Source organism: Zootoca vivipara, chromosome 1, assembly GCF_963506605.1.
Source record: "Zootoca vivipara chromosome 1, rZooViv1.1, whole genome shotgun sequence".
NCBI classification, from domain to species: Eukaryota; Metazoa; Chordata; class Lepidosauria; order Squamata; family Lacertidae; genus Zootoca; species Zootoca vivipara.
This window is the reverse complement of record NC_083276.1, coordinates 21,922,877-21,950,111: the sequence shown is the minus strand read 5'-3', so window position 1 is coordinate 21,950,111 and position 27,235 is coordinate 21,922,877. Positions and strand designations below refer to the sequence as shown.

Genomic DNA, 27,235 nt, shown 5'->3' with positions numbered 1-27,235 from the left:
AGGGGACAGAGAAAGGGCAGAACTCCTCAATACCTTCTTTGCCTCAGTCTTCTCCAAAAAAGAAAACAATGCCCGACCTGAAGAATATGGAGCAGATGATTCAGCAGGGGAAACACAGCCCAGAATAAGTAAGGAGGTAATACAAGAATACTTGGCTAATTTAGATGTATTCAAGTCTCCAGGGCCAGATGAACTACATCCAAGAGTATTAAAAGAACTGGCAGAGGTGATTTCAGAACCACTGGCAATAATCTTTGAGAATTCCTGGAGAACAGGCGAAGTCCCAGCAGACTGGAGGAGGGCAAATGTTGTCCCTATTTTCAAAAAGGGGGAAAGAGAGGACCCAAACAATTACCGCCCAGTCAGCCTGACATCAATACCAGGAAACATTCTAGAGCAGATCATTAAGCAAACGGTCTGTGAGCACCTAGAAAGAAACACTGTGATCACTAAAAGTCAGCATGGGTTTCTGAAAAATAAATCATGTCAGAATAATCTGATCTCATTTTTTGACAGAATTACAAGCCTGGTAGATGAAGGGAACACTGTGGATGTAGCCTATCTTGATTTCAGCAAGGCCTTTGACAAGGTGCCCCATGATATTCTTGTAAATAAGCTGGTAAAATGTGGGCTAGACAATGCTACCATTCAGTGGATTTGTAACTGGCTGACTGACCGAACCCAAAGAGTGCTCATCAATGGCTCCTCTTCATCATGGAGAGTAGTGACTAGTGGGGTGCCACAGGGTTCTGTCTTGGGCCCAGTCTTATTCAACATCTTTATCAATGACTTGGATGATGGGCTTGAGGGCATCCTGAGCAAGTTTGCAGATGACACCAAATTGGGAGGGGTGGCTAATACCCCAGAGGACAGGATCACACTTCAGAATGACCTTAACAGATTAGACAACTGGGCCAAAGCAAACAAGATGAATTTTAACAAGGAGAAATGTAAAGTACTACACTTGGGCAAAAAGTAAATAAATGAAAGGCACAAATGCAGGATGGGAGACACCTGGCTTGAGAGCAGTACATGTGAAAAGGATCTAGGAGTCCTGGTAGACCACAAACTTGACATGAGTCCAACAGTGTGATGCAGCAGCTAAAAAAGCCAATGCAATTCTGGGCTGCATCAATAGGAGTATAGCGTCTAGATCAAGGGAAGTAATAGTATCACTGTATTCTGCTCTGGTCAGACCTCACCTGGAGTACTGTGTCCAGTTCTGGGCACCACACTTCAAGAAGGATACTGACAAGCTGGAACGTGTCCAGAGGAGGGCAACCAAAATGGTGAAAGGCCTGGAAACAATGCCTTATGAGGAACGTCTTAGGGAACTGGGTATGTTTAGCCTAGAGAAGAGAAGGTTAAGGGGTGATATGATAGCCATGTTCAAATATATAAAATGATGTCATATAGAGGAGGGTGAAAGGTTGTTTTCTGCTGCTCCAGAGAAGCGGACACGGAGCAATGGATTCAAACTACAAGAAAGAAGATTCCATCTAAACATTAGGAAGAACTTCCTGACAGTAAGAGCTGTTCGACAGTGGAATTTGCTGCCAAGAAGTGTGGTGAAGTCTCCTTCTTTGGAGGTCTTTAAGCAGAGGCTTGACAGACATATGTCAAGAATGCTTTGATGGTGCTTCCTGCTTGGCAGGGGGTTGGACTGGATGGCTCTTGTGGTCTCTTCCAACTCTATGATTCTATGAAATTGTTTTCCATTTGGTTGTGTATTTTTTGATGTGGTTTATGTATTGTTTGTGACTTTTGTAATTGTGCTAATGCTGTATTTTTTTAATATTGAATTGGGAGCCGCCCAGAGCGGCTGGGGATACTCAGCCAGATGGGCGGGGTACAAATAAAAAGTTATTTATTTATTTATTTATTATTATTATTATTATTATTATTATTATTATTATTATTATTAACAAAAGCAGTAAATTGCCATCTGTTCAGAGTTATCAATTAAAACGGAGTCTTTAGGAGCCCTGTACCTGTTGAGATAACAAAGCAGCGTCTCCACCCCCATCGTTCTGCCCGGACACTGAGGTCCAGCTCCGAGGGCCTTCTGGCGGTTCCCTCATTGCGAGAAGCCAAGTTGCAGGGAACCAGGCAGAGGGCCTTCTCGGTGGTGGCGCCTGCCCTGTGGAACGCCCTCCCATCAGATGTCAAAAAGGAAAACAGCTACCAGATTTTAGAAGACATCTGAAGGCAGCCCTGTTTAGGGAGGCTTTTAATGTTTAAGAAATTAGTTTATTTTAATGTTTCTGTTGGAAGCCGCCCAGAGTGGCTGGGGAAACCCGGCCAGATGGGCGGGGTATAAATAATAAATTATTATTATTATTATTATTATTATTATTATTATTATTATTATTATCACAATAGCCATTGTTTTGAAGAAAATATCTGACATATATATTGGAATAGGGAACAGAAGGGTCTATATTCTATTTTACACAATTTATGTGGGTGTTTTTTTGTCAGTGTCGCTTGTGCTTTGGTGGTGAGAGATGTTGGTTTGGCCTACGGTATGATTGTTCATTTGTGGTTGGGTGTGGTGGTCTTTGTTTCGTGTGTGAGTGTGGTGGGTGGGTATTTTCTTCCCAATGTCTCAACAAATGAAACTGATTTGTAATAATGTTAGGAAGGCATTGCACATATTTTTGTAAATCAATAAAATCTTTAATTAAAAAAGAAGGTTCTATATTCTGCAGAAGGGCATTCAAATACCACCTGTGAACTTAGGTGAACTGTGGAAGTTTATGTGTTAATTAGTTAATTAATATCCCACCACTCCTCCTGAAGGAACCCAGCTTGGCAGTGGGGTTGTTGTTGTTGTTGTTGTTTAGTCGTGTCCGACTCTTCGTGACCCCATGGACCATAGCACGCCAGGCACTCCTGTCTTGCACTGCCTCCCGCAGTTTGGTCAAACTCATGTTCGTAGCTGCGAGAACACTGTCCAACCATCTTGTCCTCTGACGTCCCCTTCTCCTAGTGCCCTCAATCTTTCCCAACATCAGGGTCTTTTCCAAGGATTCTTCTCTTCTCATGAGGTGGCCAAAGTATTGGAGCCTCAGCTTCACGATCTGTCCTTCCAGGGAGCACTCAGGGCTGATTTCCTTCAGAATGGATAGGTTTGATCTTCTTGCAGTCCATGGGACTCTCAAGAGTCTCCTCCAGCACCACAATTCAAAAGCATCAATTCTTCGGCGATCAGCCTTCTTTATGGTCCAGCTCTCACTTCCATACATCACTACTGGGAAAACCATAGCTTTAACTATACGGACCTTTGTCGGCAAGGTGATGCCTCTGCTTTTTAAGATGCTGTCTAGGTTTGTCATTGCTTTTCTCCCAAGAAGCAGGCGTCTTTTAATTTCGTGACTGCTGTCACCATCTGCAGTGATCAAGGAGGCCAAGAAAGTAAAACCTCTCACTGCCTCCATTTCTTCCCCTTCTATTTGCCAGGAGGTGATGGAACCAGTGGCCATGATCTTGGGTTTTTTGATGTTGAGCTTCAGACCATATTTTGCGCTCTCCTCTTTCACCCTCATTAAAAGGTTCTTTAATTCCTCCTCGCTTTCTGCCATCAAGGTTGTGTCATCTGCATATCTGAGGTTGTTGATATTTCTTCCGGCAATCTTAATTCCGGCTTGGGATTCATCTAGTCCAGCCTTTCGCATGATGAATTCTGCATATAAGTTAAATAAGCAGGGAGACAATATACAACCTTGTCGTACTCCTTTCCCAATTTTGAACCACTCAGTTGTTCCATATCCAGTTCTAACTGTAGCTTCTTGTCCCACATAGAGATTTCTCAGGAGACAGATGAGGTGATCAGGCACTCCCATTTCTTTAAGAACTTGCCATAGTTTGCTGTGGTCGACACAGTCAAAGGCTTTTGCATAGTCAATGAAGCAGAAGTAGATGTTTTTCTGGAACTCTCTAGCTTTCTCCATAATCCAGCGCATGTTTGCTATTTGGTCTCTGGTTCCTCTGCCCTTTCGAAATCCAGCTTGCACTTCTGGGAGTTCTCGGTCCACATACTGCTTAAGCCTGCCTTGTAGAATTTTAAGCATAACCTTGCTAGCGTGTGAAATGAGCGCAATTGTGCGGTAGTTGGAGCATTCTTTGGCACTGCCCTTCTTTGGAATTGGGATGTAGACTGATCTTCTCCAATCCTCTGGCCATTCCTGAGTTTTCCAAACTTGCTGGCATATTGGGTGTAGCACCTTAACAGCATCATCTTTTAAATTTTTAAATAGTTCAGCTGGAATATCATCACTTCCACTGGCCTTGTTATTAGCAGTGCTTTCTAAGGCCCATTTGACTTCACTCTCCAAGATGTCTGGCTCAAGGTCAGCAACCACACTACCTGGGGTGTACGAGACCTCCATATCTTTCTGGTATAATTCCTCTGTGTATTATCTGGCAGTGGGGTGGGGAAGGGAATCGAGGCTATTGCGGGACACAGTTTCGATATGGGTGGGTCAGCCAGGGAAAATGGGGAGAGGGGGCTTTCAATCAGTTGTCCCATCCATTGCTAACTGCCCTCATTCTAATTTAATTAAAATGCTTTCACCAAACCATTTGGTGCTTGATGGAATTTGATGAAATCGCATCACAAAAAATTAGAATCCATTCTAAATAAAAGCAGCAAATTGCCATCTGTTCAGAGTTATCAATTAAAACGGAGTCTTTAGGTGCCCTGTACCTGTTGAGATAACAAAGCAACGCCAGTGTTCTGTTCATAATCAACAAGAAAAGAAACCACCCGTCTGGAAAAGTGCCTTTCGCCTTTCATTTTGGGAGGCAAGCAGCTGTGCCATTTTTGAAATGTTTCATTGCTATAGAAGCAAGTGGATTCCTGTTTTTTAAAAAAACAAAAACAAAAGGATGCAAAGTAATCGATTTAGGAATACATTGTTGTTCGAACTTAAAAGCTTTGCTAAAGAATCCATTGAGCTCTGGATATACAGGAGTGGCTTGTGGGGAGGGGCAATGGTGTGTACCTGGCCTCTTAGCAGGACAGCCACTGCCACTGACCAGGAAGGAGAAGTGGAGGGCCAAGGCAACAGAAAGGTCAGAGCTGTACAGTGCACCAACATGATGATGATGTTCACGATGATGCACCCATGCAGCAGTGGTTTCCCCATTACCTTGCCTCTCCTGTCCTCCTTCCTGGTAAGTGGAAGCAACTCGCCATGTCAGTGCTCCACTCAGCAGGCCTCTCCTGTATAAATGCAAACAAGTAGCAAAGCAAGAAGATTTTATAAGAGCAAGGGCCAAATTGCACATTATTGATGCTTTTTTAAAAGTACACACAGGTCCTACTAACCAAACACTATGCATTCCCTGGAAATCATTCGATGGGCAAACATTCACATCATTTACATCAATTCCCGCGCAAACGTTTTTAACCATGGTTTTAAAACGATCTCCCCCCACCCCAATCCAGTCTCTCCATGGTTGCTTACCAGCAAAAGAAAGAGGGGGTTGGGATGAATTGTCCAATCTCTTCTGCTCTCTGATTTGTCCGATCTTCCTCCCTCCCTCCTTCCCTCCCTCCCTACATGGTTTCTTTCCCCCCAAATAGCAGCCACCAACTAGCAAAGCACAAATATGCAAGGAATCAAGAAAGTGGGTAAACTCTGGATGTTCAGATATCTGAATATGTGGAATGTATAGCGAGGCTTAAAATAATTCTTTACATTTGGATATTTTGTGATTTTTGCATGGCTAGCAGGCAGATAGCAGGACCTGTGTATATGTTTAAACTGGCCATTTTTATTTTGAAGATCAAACTGTTGCAAAATGCCTTCATCTTCATCTTGCCTGGCACCAGTTTTCTTTTGCTGAAAATCAGTTACCTATGACTGCAATTTTCCTGCACTGCACCCACAGAGGCAAACTGAAGTGAGGTTGATATAATTTTCTGCCATCAACTGTTGTGGGACTCCAGTCTGGATCAGAAGCCTGTTCTGGATTGGGGCTCTGAAACTGCTTTTTTGGACCCACAATACTGAACCAATGGCCTCTGGTGAATAGAAGCCATGTGGGGACCCAAACAGTGACTCCTCCAAAGACCTCAGTGATCAGGTAGTGATCTAAAGCAGGCATAGGCAACCTTGGCTCTCCAGATGTTTTGGAACTACAACTCCCATGATCCCTAGCTAACAGGGCCAGTGGTCAGGGATCATGGGAGTTGTAGTTCCAAAACATCTGGAGAGCCAAGGTTATCTATGCCTGATCTACAGGTTGAGATGCTCCTTATGCTATCATGGACCCAAGCTAAGGGCTTTGTAAATAAATACAAGAACTTTGAACTTGGCCTAGTACCATATGGCAGCTAGTTCCCTAAAAGCTCTGATACCTACCACTAAAGCTTCCAGTAGTAAATTTGCTCAACTGTCCTTCTGATTTCTGAACATTAATTTGCCAAGGTGGCCAGGAAGTCAAATTATGTACTGAACAGAATGCACCAAACCTCGACTATAAGTCAGCAAGTTTTCATAAGGTTTTATCGTCATTTGACTTACCTGGCTCAATGACTTATCCTTGTTGAATGACAGACCAACATAGTCCGCTGCAAGAAAAGCAGAAATATATTAGCTACAACTCAGTGCTTGCACTTCTAAAGTATAGTTTACAAAAGGCATCAAAAGTGCCTTTTTACCAGCTTCATCTGGTAAGGTAGGAGCACCCTTACAGGGATAGTTTGACCACTGCAGTCCATGCATTGGTAACGTTAAGACCAGACTACCCGGTGTTTCAGAAGCCTGACTGGCTTCAGTTGTAAGTCAAGTATTTAGTATCACTGGTCCCACTTCTGGAATTCTCCTTGAGCAGAGGTTCAGCAGGCATCCTCACTGCTAATTTGCAGACATCTCTTGAAGACTTTTTAAAGGCCAATTCTGGTCTATTCAGTTTAAACTTATTTGTCATCATTTTGAATTTTTAATGGTATTTTATGATTGACTGTAAAGGGACACGGGTGGCGCTGTGGGTTAAACCACAGAGCCTAGGGCTTGCCGATCGGAAGGTCGGCAGTTTGAATCCCCGCGACGGGTTGAGCTCCTGTTGCTCGATCCCTGCTCCTGCCAACCTAGCAGTTCAAAAGCACATCAGAGTGCAAGTAGATAAATAGGTACTACTCTGGTGGGAAGGTAAACACGTTTCTGTGCACTGCTCTGTTTCGCCAGAAGCGGTTTAGTCATGCTGGCCACATGACCCGGAAGCTGTACGCCGGCTCCCTCGGTCAGTAAAGCGAGACGAGCACCGAACCCCAGAGTCGTCCACAACTGGACCTAATGGTCAGGGGTCCCTTTACTTGATTGACTGTACTTGCACATTTGGTTGCACATAGCCTTGATATTTCAACAAAATAAATATCTAATTATTGCCACCACATTAAAAGGCCATGTGAACATATATCAAGATTTTTATTTTTATTATATTTTTAAAGTGGGGGTGGTGGTGGAGAGAGAGACTTTAGTGACATGCTTTAACATTACAGATTTTCCATTTCTTGCTTTAAACCTGGGCTGGATCTAGACACATCAAGAAAATGTTTCAGTTAAGTTCCTCTGTAAATTTAAACAGAGGAATCCAATAGAGGGGGAAACGAGACTCCACGGCGCCATCTGGTGTCACAGTGTTATATCGCATATAGAACACATATAAATCAATTTTCTTTACCAATCCAGTCCCTGGTTTTCTTACTTTCATATAATTCTTTGTTAGCTAGACACTGGAGGTTGTACCATATTTTAGCTTTAAGATAATCATCCTGTGGGGGGAAAAAAGATAAGGAAATACTTAGCATGCCAAGTGAATTTACATGGTGTAGCTGTTAAGATTCTGAAAGGGTCTGCTGAGTCACAAGTTGTCCTTTCTAACTATCACACATTGCCTAAAAACCTCTGTGCAACTGAGGAAAAAGGTGGACAGGACTGTCAAATGTCAGAGAACAGCACTTGCTTTCTAGTTTCTAGTGGCAATGACAGTGATATTAGTAGTGGTGTTGGTGGCTGCTTATTCAGGGAGACGATCACTCACCATGGCATTATCAATGAGGAGCAAAGAAAAGAAATGCTGCCGGGTTTGTGGGAGGGAAGAAAGATAAGATCTGGGTCTGGGAGAAGATAACAAAGGAAGCAATGGTGAGCAAAAGAAAACAATATGCAGGCAACACTGAATAGGTACGGTAGCAACCTACCGGTACTGTTTCAAGGAAGGAAGGAAGGCTAATCCATGACTACCAGCATTCAACAACTCTTCTTGTTAACATTTCAAAACGTTTTTTATAGATCACAAGAAAAGCAAAAGTACAGGCATCAAAGATTACATGGCAGAATATCAGCAGGGTTATAAACAGTGTTACACCAGTGTAAACCACAGCGGAACAATTCAAGAGAATTGATGGCCTAAAGTAGACAGAAATACAGAAGCAGAGCAGGATGTATTTAAGATACTAACTTCTCCAAGATCTCATTCCAGCTCCCACAGATAGTCATGAAAAAAGAAAGGGTTTAAGTTAAAATGCTCCCACCCAATTAAACAAAATGCCTCCCAAAAACTACTACCCCACTGCCTCTTTTTGTTCTTCCCATGCAGCACAGAATTCTGATTTAACACATTGATGGCTGTTTATATAACCTTGCCAGGGAATTCATAGATCAAAGGATAGCTATATAGCCTCAATGGGACCCAATTCCTCTTATCCTCTGAAATTATAGCCTGCGGACTCTCTTGCCAGAGTGGTGCATGCTCTAGTTATCTCTCGCTTGGACTACTGCAATGCGCTCTACATGGGGCTACCTTTGAAGGTGACCCAGAAACTACAACTAACCCAGAATGCGGCAGCTTAGACTGGTGACTGGGAGCGGCCACTGAGACCACATAACACCGGTCCTGAAAGACCTACATTGGCTCCCAGTACGTTTCCGAGCACAATTCACAGTGTTGGTGCTGACCTTTAAAGCCCTAAACGGCCTCGGTCCAGTATACCTGAAGGAGCGTCTCCACCCCCATCGTTCTGCCCGGACATTGAGGTCCAGCGCCGAGGGCCTTCTGGCGGTTCCCTCGCTACGAGAAGCCAAGTTACAGGGAACCAGGCAGAGGGCCTTCTCGGTAGTGGCACCCACCCTGTGGAATGCCCTCCCACCAGAGGTCAAAGAGAATAACAATTACCAGACCTTTAGAAGGCATCTCAAGGCAGCCCTGTTTAGGGAAGCTTTTAATGTTTGATGGATTTCTGTATTTTAATATTTTGTTGGAAGCCGCCCAGAGTGGCTGGGGGAACCCGGCCAGATGGGTGGGGTATAAATAATAAATTGTTGTTGTTGTTGTTGTTGTTGCAATAGCCTCTAAGCAATTTATAAAAGTTTTTGTGAGTTATAGCTGTATTCTTTGTATTAATGGGAATGGGCCCTTCCCCCAACCCTCATTCAGCTTGTTACTACAGCAATCTCCAGGATGGGTCTGTGATTGGGAAAAGAGTAAAAGGAGTTCATCTACACCTACCCCTCAGCACTTCAAAGTTCACAATTCCTCTGTGAACTGCTACCGTGATAAACCATTATTATTATTATTATTATTATTATTATTATTATTATTATTTGTATAGCACCCTATAACCGCAGATCTCAGGGCAGTTCACAACATAAAATTTCAATTAAAAAACAGAGAGTACATAATAAAAACAAAAACAAAGACAGCCCAATAATTCCCCTGTCTACAAACCATGCAGTTGGTCAGCATGGGGGGATGGGGGTAGAGAAATGAAGTTTAGCATCTTCTGAGAAAATAAGAAGCAAGGCGTTGGCTATCAAGCAACTGATTCCGGATGCTGTGGGCAGCTAGGGAGTGAAAAATAACATTCTGATGCATGCATGTGTGGCTAAGAGAGCTGGAGTGTAAGATACAAGCTCCCATTTTGTGCCTTTGGCATGACAGTTGTGAGAGCTGCCTTAATTCCATATTTCTGCCTGGCAGACCTTACGTCCTCCCTCTGTTTTCTACCTCAGCGTGGTTCCCGGTGAAGGAATAACTTGTCCCAGTGTGGTCCTTCCCTCACGCTGTCAAAAAGTTCCTTCCTGAGGCGCTGTTTGCTCAGACCCTGACATTTTTGGATCCTCTGTCTAACGTCTTCTCCCAAGGGTTCTGGTGAGCTAGCCAACCTTTCTTCCCTGTGAGTTTTCCTGTCAATTGTGTAGTTGCTAGAAGGCTGTGTTTCTTGGGCTCTGTGTTTGTGTGCCTGCAAGCTTCTATGTGTCCTCGAGGTGGGTGAGGGCATGGAAGCAACACGGCTGACTTGCAGGTATCAGTTGCACAGCATACAGAGATTGCATTGTGTCAGTGCTGGGGGGGATGTACAGTATCACAATATATTGCTTTGTTTTCTCTCATTTAGAGTGCTGCCATTTTCATTTGAACTTGCAGCTGGAAATGCACAGGATTCTGTCAACACACATGATGTTAATACTAAGCCAATGTTAGCATTCGGCCAGTGTACCAGGGCCACTGGATTTCACTGTTAGGATCCGTATACTATGTGATTTATGGTCCTTGGGACACTTATTTCTAAATGGCTAACAAAATGAATGCCAGAAAGAGTTTCAGAAAACATTATTTGTGAGATGTTGAAAAAGAAACACCACTGAGAACAACAAACACAACATTTAGCAATTTCTCACCATTTCAAAGCCACATAAGGTTGGTTTCCCGAACTGAAATAAAACACAGTAAGACCAAAAATTGTATAAATCATCACTTTCTCTCCCACACTTTTCACAAGCAATTTTGCAAGTGTATTACTTTACATATTCATTTAATACTTATACTCAATATTATTAACATGATCAGTAAAAATAAACATTTTTTAAATCATGCATTTGTCCCAGAATTGAGACTTCAACCAAGAACCACTTATGTTAGGAGTTCAGCTGCTGGACTAATAAAGTAAATGCCGAACAGGTCTCAGTTGTAAACTGCAATGCAGAAACAGCCACACTTATTTCTGGATTTCTGGCCTCAAATATTAGCTTCATTGGTTCTTTTGAGTGACATAAGAAGTCTGCCTGCACTAACAGCCTGGAGCAACCTAGCCAGAGCATGTACGTTTCCTGTGAGGTAACAGGAAATAACCAACAGCTAAAACACCTAAGGAAATCAAGTACCATACCCATCACTAAAAAGAGTTCAACAATGGTGCCAGCCAAACTCTCTGGGGGAGGCTTCGAAAGACAAGAGGCTACAACAGAAAAGGCCTTGTCATAACCCCCTTCACTTCTAAAGATAGCACTCCTGAAGCAGGGCCTCAGAGGTTGATCTTAATATAAGAGGTATCTATTAATTGCAGCAAAGCTACTGTTGGTGCAAAGAAAAAATAGGTATACAAAGGAGAAGTCCTGGATACCCAGATCCAAGTTTGGGGCAAGTACTATTTATTGAGAGACCCCAGCAGATATTTTAAATCACAAAATATACAGCAAAAGTGAAGCATGGGAATATAATAATAATTTCTATTATTTATACCCCATCAATCTGGCTAGGTTGCTCCAAGCTGTTAGACCTTTAAAATTTGCCCTTTCAAGTTCCTTCCAAAGTTTCCCACTTCCCCCAGCATAGAAAAAGATCACATGTTTGGTAAGGTCAAAATGGTTCACATACGAATTCTCTTCAAAGGTCTGGTTCATATTCTTTTCCACAAATCAATCAGAAACATTGCACAGGCAGTAAGACTTGGTTTAGTTCCAAAGTGGTGAAAGTTTCTAAATTATTGATATAGGAACACAAGAATGGCTTGTGAAAGCCATGCAGCTAAGCTGGAGCAACCACTTAGCCTCTTCATACATTTAGTTCATCAGGTGAACTGGGGAGAGAACGATTAGTACACAGATTAACAATGCAATCGTAGATGTGCCTACCCAGACGTAGTTCTCACTATGTTCAATGGGACTTACTTGTAGGGAAATGTAGGGTTATAGTCTTAGGTTGAATGAGATTGTCTTTTGAGTAGACATGTATAGCATAGAACTGTTAATAGATTTCAGGAGGAGATCTTCCAAACTTAGTATTTTCGCAGCATGCTTAGCAGTGGTTTTTAAAACATTAGATGATTGGGGGAAGGGGACACAGGGATATTTAGAATAAATATCATACGTACCTGCAACAGCTGTTCAGTTTTAATGCGCAGATCATCACTGATAAATAATCCTAGTGAGGTGAGGAGTACAAGACGTGTATTTGTTAAGGTGAGATCCACAAGAGCAAGTCCATGACAATCTTCAGGAGAGAAAAGGCACTGTGAGTAACCTGAGTCACATCTCTCAGACTTCCATCATTACTTATTATAAACATGGCAAATTACACCCATATTGAGAGACCCAGATCTGTTGGGCAATCTATGCACCTGATATGCATTTGAAGGAGGTCTAGATCTCTGTGGTTTTGGAGAGGGTGGAGTGATGAAATCTGCTCTTTCGAACCCTGCTCCTTTGCTGAATTTTTTTAAAATAAAGAATAGAATAGAATAGAATAATTTATTGCCCAAGTATCAACCATACTAGGGACGCAGGTGGTGCTGTGGGTTAAACTACAGAGTCTAGGGCTTGACGATCAGAAGGTTGGCGGTTTGAATCCCCGCGACGGGGTGAGCTCCCGTTGCTCGGTCCCTGCTCCTGCCAACCTAGCAGTTCGAAAGCACATCAAAGTGCAAGTAGATAAATAGGTATTGCTACAGTGGGAAGGTAAACGGCATTTCTGTGTGCTGCTCTGGTTCGCCAGAAGCGGCTTTGTCATGCTGGCCACATGACCTGGAAGCTGTACGCCTGCTTCCTCGGCCAATTTTGCTTCGACTACATTGCAATGTAAAGAAAAAACATACCTCATACAACCACTATTCCCCTCACAATACAACAGCACAGCAAAAAGACGCCATACCACCAACTGGCCTCCCTTCCGCCCACAACTACAGTTTGATGGCACAACAATTTGATGGCACAAGGAAAAAAGCTATTCCTTTGCCTAGACGTTTTTGTATATAGAGTCCTGTACCGACGTCCGGATGGGAGTAAATCAAACAAGTGATGACCAGGATGCGAAGGGTCTACAGCAGGCACCCCCAAACTTCGGCCCTCCAGATGTTTTGGATTACTCCCATCTTCCCCGACCACTGGTCTTGTTGTTGTTGTTTAGTCGTTTAGTCGTGTCCGACTCTTCGTGACCCCATGGACCATAGCACGCCAGGCACTCCTGTCTTGCACTGCCTCCCGCAGTTTGGTCAAACTCATGTTCGTAGCTTCGAGAACACTGTCCAACCATCTTGTCCTCTGTCGTCCCCTTCTCCTAGTGCCCTCAATCTTTCCCAACATCAGGGTCTTTTCCAAGGATTCTTCTCTTCTCATGAGGTGGCCAAAGTATTGGAGCCTCAGCTTCACGATCTGTCCTTCCAGGGAGCACTCAGGGCTGATTTCCATAAGAATGGATAGGTTTGATCTTCTAGCAGTCCATGGGAATCTCAAGAGTCTCCTCCAGCACCATAATTCAAAGCATCAATTCCAATACCCTCTTGTTAGCTAGGGATAATGGGAGTTGTAGGCCAAAACATCTGGAGGGCCGCAGTTTGGGGATGCCTGGTCTACAGCAATTCTCTCTGTTCTCTTCCTGACTTGAGTGGCATAAAGTGTCTCTATTGGAGGCAAACGAACACCAATTACCCTCTCTGCAGTTCTTACTGCTCTTTGGAGCCTCTTCTTATCCATCTTAGACAGTATCCATTACCAGACAGTAATGGAATTACAGAGGACAGTTTCAATAGTACCTCTATAAAATTGGACCAGCGATTCTTGGGGCAGATTAAATTTCCTTAGTTGTCACAAGAAATACAATCTCTGGTGTACCCTTTTAATAAAAATATTGATGTTATCTGACCAATTCAGTTTTTGAGAGATCATAGATCCCAAGAACTTAAAGGACTCTACCACTACAACCATGTTACCAAGAATGGAGATTGGCAACGACATCGGAGGATGCCTTCTAAAATCAATTATCATTTCCACTGTCTTTTGGGCATTTAGCACCAAGTTATTCCTGCTGCTCCACGAGACAAGATGATCTACTTCCCGCCTCTATGCCGATTCATCATCCTCCCAGATGAGCCCATTGACTGTAGTATCATCCGCAAATTTCAAGATCTTAACCATGGATCAATTGAGGTGCAGTCATTTGTGTATAGAGAAAAAAGCAGTGGGGAAAGCACACACCCCTGAGGAGCACCTGTACTGATGGTATTATTACTTGATGTAATTTTCCCCAGCCTCACCTGCTGCCTCCTGTCCGTTAGAAAGCTGTATATCCATTGACAAACAGAAGCAGGTACATTAAGCTGGAGTAATTTAGAAACCAATTTGGATGGAACAATGGTATTGAAAGCTGAGCTAAAATCCACAACCAAAACTCGCACGTATAGCAAAGGCAAGTTCAAGGGGCAGCAAGAATAGAGTCTGACTCTTCCGACCTTTCTCACTGCAAGAGATAGGCCCCCCCACTCCAATACCCTCCAATATTTCTCTGATGAAAATAGGGATGTCCTAAGAAAAAGTGGGGCATTCTGGGACCAAATCAGAAACTGGGACAGCTTTTGTAAATCTGGGACTGTCTCAGGAAAATAGGGACACTTGGAGGGTCTGCACTCCAGAGTAAACAAATGGCAACCCTGGGAACTACAGCTGAAAGCACCAGTAGCCCAACATGCCAGATTCAAGGAGGAAGCAACAGAACTGCTGGCGTCAGTCAAAAGCCCTAACTACACTGACTGGCAGCAGCTTCCCAGAGTTTCTGACTCTACCTAGACATGCGTGCAACTGAACCTAGGGCAATGCAAGGCAGGTGATCTATACTGAGCTACAGCCCAGAAAGCATAAACCAGGAACCAGAGGAGCAATTACAGTAAGAAAGGACAATAACAGTTTGCTATAATTTGGCAAGCTTTGGATATCTAAACCAGCTCAAGAGAGGGGCTTGCAGTTCTTGAGCTGAAAAACTGAAATACACAGGCTCCTCCTTTGAAACCAAAGAATGTCAGGGATTTGCAAGATGCAAATTGAATCCCTGCCCCCAGGCAAATCTACTTGGGGTGTGAATTAGATTTGAGCTCACAGCTCCTTCTTTTATATGGCTGTTCAGCTCAAACAATGGGCACAGGAGGAGGTGCTGCCAAAAAGATATATTAAAAAGCAAAACTTTTGAGGCCATTTATCATAATAATTTTCACAACTTGCCAGACGGAAGTGAACTATAGTGTCACAAAAGGAAGGGGGGTTTAGGATTAAATGCTGAAATCTAAAGCCTGGAGATAAAATATGGGGGGGGGGAGAGAGAAATATGCATAGCTGCCAAGTCTCCTGATTTCTCCGGGAAATCCCCGTTTTTCCAGCTGTTCCTAGCTGAAAAAAACCGATTTTTTTTGTTTTCCCCCGGTTTATTCTGGCACGGCGGCCATTTTGGAACTGGGCGGGGCATGCTCAGAACGACTTTTGATGCTGCTCTGCCCAGTTCCAAAATGGCTGCAGTGTGACTTCTGGCGCGGTGGCCATTTTGGAACTGGGCAAAGCAGCATCAAAAGTCACTTCTGAGCATGCTCCGCCCAGTTCCAAAATGGTGGCAGCGCTACTTCCGGTCTGCTATTTCCGGCCCGGTCCCTTATTTCTCTGACAGCAACTTGGCAGGTATGGAAATATGTGGCAAGCTCTGTGGGGAGAATCCATCGGGTAGAGGGTTGAAGAAGGAAGGAAGAGGTTGCAGGAAAACCTCCCGTCAACCGGCCGGGAAAGGAGCGAGCTGCAAGCGGAGCCGCTTTGCAGTTTGACAGCCAGTCAGGGAGGGAGAGGAACAGCTTTGATGAGGCTGCTGCTCACGACTTGAGCCGCTGCCTTGCCGGGCGGGGAGGGGGCGGAAGCCCCTTTGCAGGGAGCTGGCGGGAGTCGCTGGGGTGCCCCCTAGAGGCCAGGTGCCCTGGCGCACCGGGCCAGCAACCCCAAAGGGAAGGCCGGCTCTGCCTCTGACCTTGCTATGCTGTTGTGTGTCGTCTGTCGTTGGGACAGGGGCACGGCAGGAATTTTCCTCACTTGGCTGATCGGCTGGTGCCATTTGGATTCGCCTGCCGCGTAGCAAATCGTCACAATTCGTAAGGTTGCAGATAGGCTCTGATTCAGGTGATAGGGGTGGCAGAGCGGTCTGGCCATCCCTATGCGATGAGTATTCTGTTAAAGGAATCATGGGATTCTTGGTTGGTCAATCATGAGAGGGGTTGTGCCCTGAGCCAGAGTCCAAGGGGGGGCATCTGGCTTGTGCACTGGCTTCCACTTTGCCGGGTCACCCAAGATTGACCTATGGTGTGCCCTGGGTCAGCGCTACCTTCAAGAGTGCAGGAAGCTAGTCGAACCAGAGCCTATGCAACCATTCACTTGATTGTAATCAATAAAGTTGTGGTCTAAATTCTGCCAAAAACCAAACCAAAAACTTGAGTTTTGTCTGAATTTATTTGGGGGTGGTTAAAAGGCCTACACACGCAAAATGGATGAGGGAGGGCTCTTGAGATTCTAGGGTTTTGAACTAGACATCACACCACAACCTTCACTTTGAGACCTACAATTACTATATTAGTCTGAATATAGGCCACACTTCCCCCCAAAATATGGCTCACATAAAACCTGAGAGTGCAGTCTATAGTGACACTCTTATAAGTAGAGAAGCTATGTTTTGAGAGATCACATTTTAGGGGTGTAGTCTATATTCGGACCAACGCCATACATTCTATGAAAGTGCAATGTGTCCTAAGGCCTTGGGGTAAGACAGGCTACAAATAAATAGGAAATACATATGGGTTAATTAAATGATTGAAAATAAGAATTACCATTTTCCAAGAGGGCACAAATGGTAGCGGACAAGTTAAACCATAATGTATCCCCATCCATAAATCCACTGTCAGTCATTCCTATAATTAGTCCTACGAATACAAAAGAAAACAATGCATTACATGAAAAGTGAATCACAGTATAAAACCAGGCTACCAACATCTATTACACTGTTATAAGGTTTCATATTTCCCAGAAACTTCAGCAGTGTAGCTGGTTTGGTTCGCTTTCGATGAAGAGATGACTGGAGTTTTCCCCGTGATATTTGAGTTTATTTACAAATATATGTTGAGCCTAGGTAGAAGCACAACATATCACCGCAACATCAGTAAAATCCAGAAATAAGTACCCCTGTATCCACAGATGCAGTTACAGACCTTAAAAACTCATCTCAAACCTATTTGCATACACTGAAATGTAGGAAGAGATTTGCTAATTGTATTATTGAGCTAAATCTGATCATATAGTTTGCATTGTCTGCATTATATAATACTGACTGTGCGGCTCAGCCCCATATTCCTTAGATGCTTGCTTTTCTCTTTAAATCCATTAAGTGTCGGTGCCAAAGTGTAATGTAAACTTTAGACAGGATGACAGGATGCCCTGCTAGCTATCAAGGCCGAATGGCTGGCCTTGTCTGATGCTACCAGTCTGACGCACAAACCAGCCTTGGTACAGGGTCGCTTTGCTGAGTTTTACATTGTCAGCATGTGTTTATGATAAGGACAGGACACGGATCTTCCTGTATGTGTATTTGTAATTTATGACCTTCTTACGTGCGCACACTTACAGAGTGGATTCATGGGGAGGGGGTAGAGCGTGGATAAAAGCCTCATGCAAACTGTCTTTCTTTGCTCTTGTCGTGAAGCAAGTGCCTTCTCTATAGAGAAATAAACACTTTCTCTGAATTCAACCCTCGGTGTCGTTATTGACTGTCTTTCCAATAAGGCAACAGAAAGAAAGCATTAATTGATTTGTTTGTGTGGGGGGGGGGATGCAACTGCAAAAAGTGCATACCTACCAATTATTCCCTCTATTCTGAATGCATAGCCAAAACAACAACAACAACAACACCAAAGTCTTTTTCATTGCTGTGAGAGGGAATTGCCCATGAAAGCTGCACAAGGCCCTCTGAGAGCAACAGGATGTCATCAGTCCTGTTGCCTCAAGGGGAACTTGCTCCTCTACTCTTTTCAAAGCATATGGCAGCAAGAAGGCCTTTCCCTGCTGCCTAGGGTTGCCATATTTCTAGAAGTAAAAGTTGCTGAGCTTCTTGGGGAAAACTCAAAGCTATTGAGCACACATTATTTTAGGAAATAATGAAACTCAAAGCTGTTGAGCTCAAAATCCTGGACATTTTGCCGATTTTTCCGAAATCCCCCCGGACGCTATTTTCACCAGTTAAATTACGGACATATGGCAACCCTACTGGAGAGTGGAAATTTTAGAAGGGAAAAAAAGTAAATAGGAACAGAGGCAGTGCTGAACCCTCAGACTATCTCATAAAGGAATTTGCTGGGATGTGAATTCTAAAGTGGACTCATGATTTCCAGGTGGTAATCTATACAGATTGAATCTCGGGCAAGTCCTCTTTAGAAGCAGTGTTTCTACCATCATCCCTACTGACCTGAAATAATAGACCTAGAATTGTAGAGTTGGAATACAATGTTCCCCAAGGGGACACGTTTGCACAGGGAGCCAGCATTTCACAGGTAACAGCTAGTTGCAAAACACTCACGTGCAGTAGAACTGTAACAAATGCATTCACAAGTAAAACCCACTGCATTTAATGAGACTTACTCCTAAACAAGTATAGGATTAAGCCCTAGTCAACACAATGGGACTTACTTCTGAGTAAACAAGTATACTTATTTTAAAATGTTACATCCCACTTTACCCAGTTGGAAAACGAAGCTGGTGGATCAGCTAATTATGTAAAAATGCAAGATACTTACCTATATTTCTGGTTCTATAGATCAGACCAATTACTGCTACATCACTTGCACAAGGAGTTTTTGCTATTTTGATATCGGCTACTTCAGACAATGTATCATTAATATCTGCCTCTTCACCAAGGGTCAAATACCACTGAAGAAGAGGATCTGCAAGAGAGCACTAATGTTTAAGAAAGCAAAAAATCTTTCTGCTTTTTACTTAAAGTAAGTACAGTTGAGTGAAGCCAACAAGTGACTATCTCTGAAATTTGTGGGGACAGCCTTGGATGTGAGTATGGGATGTTATGGGCCTGGTCCAGGGTTGAGGTTGGGATGGGGGATGGAGTTGGGGCTGCCATCACTGTGGTGGAAGGTAGGGGGAAATAGAGAAGTGGGCAAAGGTATACAGAAGAGATGAGGTTGTCTAAGTCTGCTGGAAATTGAAGACTACTAGGAGACTGCTTCAAGTAACGAGTACCTTCCTTAACGAGTAACGAGTACCTTCCTGCTTCAAGTAACGAGTACCTGCTTCAAGTAACGAGTACCTTCATGGATCAATGCCTTGTCGTGGCGAAGGGGCTTGAATAACTCAGAGAAGCTATGAGCTATGCCATGCAGGGCCACCCAAGATGGACAGGTCATAGTGGAGAGTTTTGACTAAACGTGATCCACCTGGAGAAGGAACTGGCAAGCCACTCCAGTATCCCTGCCAAGAAAACTCCATGGACAAAGACAACAGGCATATAAAAGTTATGACGCTGGAAGATGAGCCCCTCAGGTCGGAAGGCGTCCAACATGCTACTGAGGAAGAGCGGAGGACAAGTACAAGTAGATTCAGAGCTGATGAAGCGGCTGGGCCAAAGCCGAAAGGACGCTCAGTTGCGGATATGCCTGGAAGCGAAAGGAAAGTCCAATGCTGTAAAGAAAAATATTGCATAGGAACCTGGAATGTAAGAACCATGAATGGAGGTAAGCTGGATGTGGTCAAAAATGAGATGACAAGAATAAATATCGACATCCTGGGCATCAGTGAACTAAAATGGAAGGGAATGGGTGAATTCAGTTCGGGTGACTATCATATCTACTACTGTGGGCAAGAATCCCGTAGAAGAAATGGAGTGGCCCTCATAGTCAACAAAAGAGTGGCAAAAGCTGTAATGGGATGCAGTCTCAAAAATGACAGAATGATCTCGATACGAATCCAAGGCAGACCTTTTAACATCACAGTAATCCAAGTTTATGCACCAACTACCGGTGCTGAAGAAAGTGAAATTGACCAATTCTATGAAGACCTACAACACCTTCTAGAAATGACACCAAAGAAGGATGTTCTTCTCATTACAGGGGATTGGAATGCTAAAGTAGGGAATCAAGAGATAAAAGGAACAACTGGCAAGTTTGGCCTTGGAGTTCAAAATGAAGCAGGGCAAAGGCTAATAGCGTTCTGTCAAGAGATCAAGCTGGTCATCACAAACACTCTCTTCCAACAACACAAGAGACAACTCTACACATGGATATCACCAAATGGGCAACATCGAAATCAGATTGATTATATTCTCTGCAGCCAAAGATGGAGAAGCTCTATACAGTCAGCAAAAACAAGACCTGGAGCTGACTGTAACTCAGATCATCAGCTTCTTATAGCAAAATTCCAGCTTAAACTGAAGAAAGTAGGAAAAACCACTGGGCCAGTAAGATTCAATCTGAATCAAATCCCTTATGAATACACAATGGAAGTGAGGAACAGGTTTAAGGATTTAGATCTGGTGGACAGAGTGCCTGAAGAACTATGGATGGAGGCTCGTAACATTATACAGGAGGCAGCAACGAAAACCATCCCAAGGAAAAGGAAATGCAAGAAAGCAAAATGGCTGTCCAACGAGGCCTTACAAATAGCGGAGGAGAGGAGGCAAGCAAAATGCAAGGGAGATAGGGAAAGATACAGGAAACTAAATGCAGATTTCCAAAAAACAGCAAGGAGAGACAAGAGGGTCTTCTTAAATGAGCAATGCAAAGAAATAGAGGAAAACAATAGAATGGGGAAAACCAGAGATCTGTTCAAGAAAATTGGAGATAGGAAAGGAACATTTCGTACAAAGATTACCATAATCAAGGACAAAAGTGGTAAGGACCTAACAGAAGCAGAAGACATCAAGAAGAGGTGGCAAGAATACACAGAGGAATTATACCAGAAAGATATGGAGGTCTCGTACACCCCAGGTAGTGTGGTTGCTGACCTTGAGCCAGACATCTTGGAGAGTGAAGTCAAATGGGCCTTAGAAAGCACCGCTAATAACAAGGCCAGTGGAAGTGATGATATTCCAGTTGAACTGTTTAAAATTTTAAAAGATGATGCTGTTAAGGTGCTACACCCAATATGCCAGCAAGTTTGGAAAACTCAGCAATGGCCAGAGGATTGGAGAAGATCAGTCTACATCCCATTTCCAAAGAAGGGCAGTGCCAAAGAATGTTCCAACTACCGCACAATTGCGCTCATTTCACACGCTAGCAAGGTTATGCTTAAAATTCTACAAGGCAGGCTTAGGCAGTATGTGGACCGAGAACTCCCAGAAGTACAAGCTGGATTTCGAAAGGGCAGAGGAACTAGAGACCAAATAGCAAACATGCGCTGGATTATGGAGAAAGCTAGAGAGTTCCAGAAAAACGTCTACTTCTGCTTCATTGACTATGCAAAAGCCTTTGACTGTGTCGACCACAGCAAACTATGGCAAGTTCTTAAAGAAATGGGAGTGCCTGATCACCTCATCTGTCTCCTGAGAAATCTCTATGTGGGACAAGAAGCTACAGTTAGAACTGGATATGGAACAACTGATTGGTTCAAAATTGGGAAAGGAGTACGACAAGGTTGTATATTGTCCCCCTGCTTATTTAACTTATATGCAGAATTCATCATGCGAAAGGCTGGACTAGATGAATCCCAAGCCGGAATTAAGATTGCTGGAAGAAATATCAACAACCTCAGATATGCAGATGACACAACCTTGATGGCAGAAAGTGAAGAGGAATTAAAGAACCTTTTAATGAGGGTGAAAGAGGAGAGCGCAAAATATGGTCTGAAGCTCAACATCAAAAAAACCAAGATCATGGCCACTGGTCCCATCACCTCCTGGCAAATAGAAGGGGAAGAAATGGAGGCAGTGAGAGATTTTACTTTCTTGGGCTCCTTGATCTCTGCAGATGCTGACAGCACTCACGAAATTAAAAGACGCCTGCTTCTTGGGAGAAAAGCAATGACAAACCTAGACAGCATCTTAAAAAGCAGATACATCACCTTGCCGACAAAGGTCCGTATAGTTAAAGCTATGGTTTTCCCAGTAGTGATGTATGGAAGTGAGAGCTGGACCATAAAGAAGGCTGATCACCGAAGAATTGATGCTTTTGAATTATGGTGCTGGAGGAGACTCTTGAGAGTCCCATGGACTGCAAGAAGATCAAACCTATCCATTCTTAAGGAAATCAGCCCTGAGCGCTCCCTGGAAGGACAGATTGTGAAGCTGAGTCTCCAATACTTTGGCCACCTCATGAGAAGAGAAGAATCCTTGGAAAAGACCCTGATGTTGGGAAAGATTGAGGGCACTAGGAGAAAGGGACGACAGAGGACAAGATGGTTGTACAGTGTTCTCAAAGCTACGAACATGAGTTTGATCAAACTGTGGGAGGCAGTGCAAGACAGGAGTGCCTGGCGTGCTATGGTCCATGGGGTCACGAAGAGTCGGACACGACTAAACGACTAAACAACAACCTTCCTTAGACCTGTTCTTATTAGAATACACACACACACACACATACGGTACATGCATACATATGGGACACTCTCGTTTTTCATGATGGTGGCCATTGGAAATCCTGCCAGTATTATATTTTGTTTCAATTGACATATTTTATGTGTTGCAGTTTTATTGTTCATTTCTTTTGTATTCATATGTATCAATGTTGTTTACTGCTTTGATGCCTTTGGGCCAAAAAAGTGGTATACAAATAAAACGTTCCATATCATATGAATAAATTCAGAAAACCTTATACTTAAGGTCCGTCCTAATTTCCACCATGCTAATATCTACGAGACCGTAATTACTTGCAAAACCACATACACTCCATGGGAGCTATGACGTACCTCGTACGACATCCAACAAGGTTCCCGTAGTAGTGAACATATTTAAACCATGATGCATATTAAATTTTACAAACCATTCCTCAATTGGAGCAACATCTGTTTCAGTGGCATGTACAAGAAAGACAGAGACAGATTAGTCATATAAGTACACAAGTATTATGGGTGATATCCAACGTCAAGCAAACAGGCCTCTGACAAACTTAGTTGGTCTCTAAGGTGCTACTGGAAGGATTTGTTTTGTTTTGTTTTGTTTTGACTACGTCAGACCAACACGGCTACCTACCTGTAACTAGGCCTCTCCTCCCTCTTGCAATCGCCATGACCAAACCCTCTGGAGCAAATGTCAGAGGTCCACAGGGGGCAAAGACTCCTTGCACAAGTGGAAACCCATTCCACTTGCAGATAGACACAAGCGGATATTGCTGTATGCTTACATCAATATTACTCTGCTACAAGCGATCGCCAAGGTTGATGATGCCTACGTGCTCTTCTCAAATGTTGCCTACGATGGTGCACTGCTCTTCAATTGACTTCCTAGAATTGAACATTCCTGCATTTTTTTTTTCTGGCCAATTTATTTTTCTATTTTTTTCTATTCAAACTTATAACACACCCTTCACCAAATAGATTGAGTTACAAAAATATCACAGTCAAAAAAAGTGAAATATACATTATCCTGAAACTGGCTTTCTCTCCACTGAAGTTGGTATACAACTTATGAACCACTTGAGATTGTGCCAAATGCTCACTACCAAGTTTTCAAATTTCCCCCCGCTAGCAGGATTTTGTGCGAAATTTTTCTTTTGAAATGAAAAACATGGCACCACCTTACGGGAGTACAAAAACAGCAGCAACAACACAAGGAAGCATCAATAGCCTGTGAGGATAAATAAGTGGAAATTATAAATCTCTCACCTGTATTATATGTTAACTCTTGTCGTTGGATTTCAATACTCCACGAATCTACACTTCCTCCCTTTTGTTTAAAAAAAGGATGGCAACCCATGATTTTTAGTCTTAAATACTTGAAGAGTCACATACATTTAGGTAAACTACTGTGCGGACTGATTTTCCAATTATGAATTTTCGTAGCTGATAGTCTCATAGCTTAAGAACTGTTTCTCACAGTGGTTTGAAAAGTATTTTGTTGTTAATGTTCATGAAATGAAGTACTACCGTAACAAAAATTCTTTCAGAGTGTTAATTCTATCGTGCAACAGAAAGCTATCACTCAGCTTTGGAACACATTTTTAAAAGAAAAGCCTGACAAGCTTTTCAGACACCTTTCAATTGAATAATTGTCTAATGAAATGCATGTAATAACTGATATTATAGTTTGAAGTCTTGTTGGTTTCTGTTATATTTTACTCCCAAAAGACCCATTTATCCTAAATAGAACCTTAAAAACAACGTTTAAAACCATGAGTGCAGATCCACCCCACCCTTGTTCAACTAGCTCAAGCCAGCCCAACTTTCACACAAAGTGGGCCGCAAGAGTACTTTGACCATGTAATCCGTGGGCCACACACTGCCTTGATGCAGTTAGCGCTTTCCCAGCTTTGGAAAGGCGGTAATAGGACCTTGCCAGAGCCTTCGCACCTCCTTTCCCAAACCCAGCACCTCACTTAGCTGGCTTTGGGAAGGCAGCGCGAGGGCTGAGGGATGTCAAATGTTGCTGAGGGCCAACAAAAATGGTCTTGAGGACTGCATGCAGTCCTTGGGCTACACACTGGACCACTGTAAGTCTCCAGCCTAATATTATGACATTGTTTAATAAGTATTCTGGTGGCAGTGGCTGTGCAAAGTTCAGGCAGAAGTGACCACCTGCTACCTGATCCCTTTTAACTGGAAATAGTCAGGGAAGAAGAAGAAGAAGAAGAAGAAGAAGAAGAAGAAGAAGAAGAAGAAGAAGAAGAAGAAGAAGAAGAAGAAGAAGAAGAAGAAGAAGAAGAAGAAGAAGAAGAGGAGGAGGAGTTTAGATTTGATATCCCGCTTTATCACTACCCAAAGGAGTCTCAAAGCGGCTAACAATCTCCTTTCCCCTCCTCCCCCACAACAGACACCCTGTGAGGTGGGTGGGGCTGAGAGACTTCAGAGAAGTGTGACTAGCCCAAGGTCACCCAGCAGCTGCATGTGGAGGAGCGGAGACGCGAACCCGGTTCCCCAGATTACGAGTCTGCTGCTCTTAACCACTACACCACACTGGAGTGAACCTGGGACCTTCTGCATGTAAATGATGTGCTATGAGCCCTTCCGGAATGCTTTACCCGAGTCATTTTGAAGTAGAAGACTTTGGAGTAGGTACTGTTGAAGATCTGGATGCTGGGAGCAAGACCAGCTGAAGTAAAAAGAACTAGATTCTTCCGTCTGTTCTCCACGGTGTCAGGCTTATTAATATTATACAAATGACAGCGGATAATCTTTAACAGAAAAAAAAACCAGGATTATCATATGAAGCACAAATCCAGCATTATTAAAACTTTAAATGGCAACCTGACAAGCTGGACTGTTTTTTTCAAAAGTGGAAGCTGCAGTAAATAAGGCTTTAAGGAATCATAAAGGAAAGGAGGGCAGAAATCCTGGTTTTTGTGGGACAACTTGCCCTCGCCCTCTCTCAGGTGGTTTTGCCTGCTTTTGGCGGGCATGGGCAAGCGCCACTGAGAATTGGGAAGTTTAGGGTTAAAGTACGTATAGAAAATGATCATTATCTAACAAATTAATTTACTGTACCTGAAAAGCACAAAATACATAACATAATGGCAAAAAACCCCACAATAAATCCCCCACAGAGACATTTAAAAGGCCATACATGGTTTAATTAGCCAAAATTCCTAAAATGTTTAAGATTTATAAATTTGGAGCCAAGTCCTGTTCTAGGTGTCTTTCTTTGCAGTTAGCTCAGGGACTGCTAACCCAGCATCTACAGGGGCCTTTCTTCGAGGGTCTGAGCACCATGGTGCCTACTAAATAAAAAGCCTGGTGGTCCGTGGCTTTTGATTTTAAGTTTTATCTCAAAAGAAGAAAAATGCCCCCTCACAAGCTGGTTTGTTTTGAAGGATTTGCACAGGGGAAGAACTGGCGGGGATGGTTTCCCTTCCTGCCTGTTGGTCCATCCTATTTGCTTGCCAAACATGGGGAGGCTGTCCAGGAAGCGGGTGGGAACAGCAGCAATGGCTGTACTGTGTCTTAATTTTGTGTTTTTCCATGCCCCCACAGCAGCCAGGATGTGTTATGCCACACTCCCCGTGGCAGCCATTTTGTGACTGGCACTCACAGTACTTCCTTCAAATTCAAAATGTGCCCACTGGTCCAAAAAAAAAAAAAAAGGTTGGTAACCCCTGAGCTAGTGTAGCTCCATGAAGTTCATGCTGTCCATATGGCAGGAGGGTAGAAAGGGAGAATCCTGATTCCAAGCTCATTTGCCCTGCAGCACGTAAGAGAAATTACATGGCTATCATAGCTGCAGCAAGTTCAAAAGCTAGAACACCCTGTTATTGTTTATTTAAGCGAACTGCAATACTATGTTTTGTTTTGATGCCAATAACTAAGTAAAAATTCTTTAAATAGCATATGGTGTTCTTGGATCCAAGGGGAGTCTGAACAACCAATAATATTCCACTCCATTTAGCTAAACTTCTAACCGCTTCTGATTCAGTTAGTGATGACAGCTAACAATCCATTTAAACATACCATATTCTTCTGTGTATAAGATGAGCTTTTTTGACCCAAAAATGAAGTTCAAAATTTAGGCTCGTCTTATACATGGGTAGTGCTGAGGGTTTTTTGGAGCAAGCCCAAAAGGTTTTTTGGACCAAGCCCAAGATTGTAAGCGGCGATTGGCCGCTTGATTGTTGGGGTGTGTGTGCTGAAAATCGCTCACCCGCCAGAATGCAGCACACAACCGCTTGCGTCGCAGCTGCTTGATCGCTGCCATTAGCCCTGCTGCTTGTCGCTGCAGCAACCAATAGACAACTGCCCTTGTCGCAGCAAGTGGGAGTGTGATTGGCGGCCGCTGGCGGCGATTGACAAGCTGATAGGTGGTTTCTGCTCGCGTCGCTCGGTTGTGTGCTGCGTTCTGGCGGGTGAGCGATTTTTGGCACACACCCCCCCCCAAATAATCCTCCCCAAAAGCTCAACCCCTCCCTATTTTCTAACTTTTGAGGCCCCCCAAATAGGGAGCGTTTTATAGACGGGGGCATCTTATAGACGGACAAATACGGTATGTCATCTAGATATCAACTTTTTGTGCTATC

The 27,235-nt window shown here is 43.4% G+C and overlaps 1 protein-coding gene across 3 annotated transcripts in view; it reads right to left on the bottom strand.

Moving 5' to 3' along the window:
- Window positions 1-26,921, bottom strand: part of LOC118078636 (cation channel sperm-associated auxiliary subunit beta-like) — a 69,951-nt gene extending 43,030 nt beyond the window's left edge. Inside the window, exons 1-9 of one of the 3 annotated variants that reach the window (XM_060272253.1) lie at window positions 26,863-26,921; window positions 23,898-25,402; window positions 18,869-19,015; window positions 16,913-17,005; window positions 12,164-12,282; window positions 10,692-10,724; window positions 7,717-7,783; window positions 6,534-6,580; window positions 4,709-4,861 (exon numbers count right to left, since the gene is read on the bottom strand). In XM_060272253.1, coding sequence (XP_060128236.1) covers window positions 4,709-4,861; window positions 6,534-6,580; window positions 7,717-7,783; window positions 10,692-10,724; window positions 12,164-12,282; window positions 16,913-17,005; window positions 18,869-19,015; window positions 23,898-23,988 — 750 coding nt within the window. In that variant the 5' untranslated portion in view covers window positions 23,989-25,402; window positions 26,863-26,921. Of the gene's footprint in view, window positions 1-4,708; window positions 4,862-6,533; window positions 6,581-7,716; window positions 7,784-10,691; window positions 10,725-12,163; window positions 12,283-16,912; window positions 17,006-18,868; window positions 19,016-23,897; window positions 25,991-26,862 lie in introns of those variants that run through there. The other 2 variants (XM_060272257.1, XM_060272255.1) reach the window with 2 other exon arrangements.
- Between the last annotated feature and the right edge of the window lie 314 nt (window positions 26,922-27,235).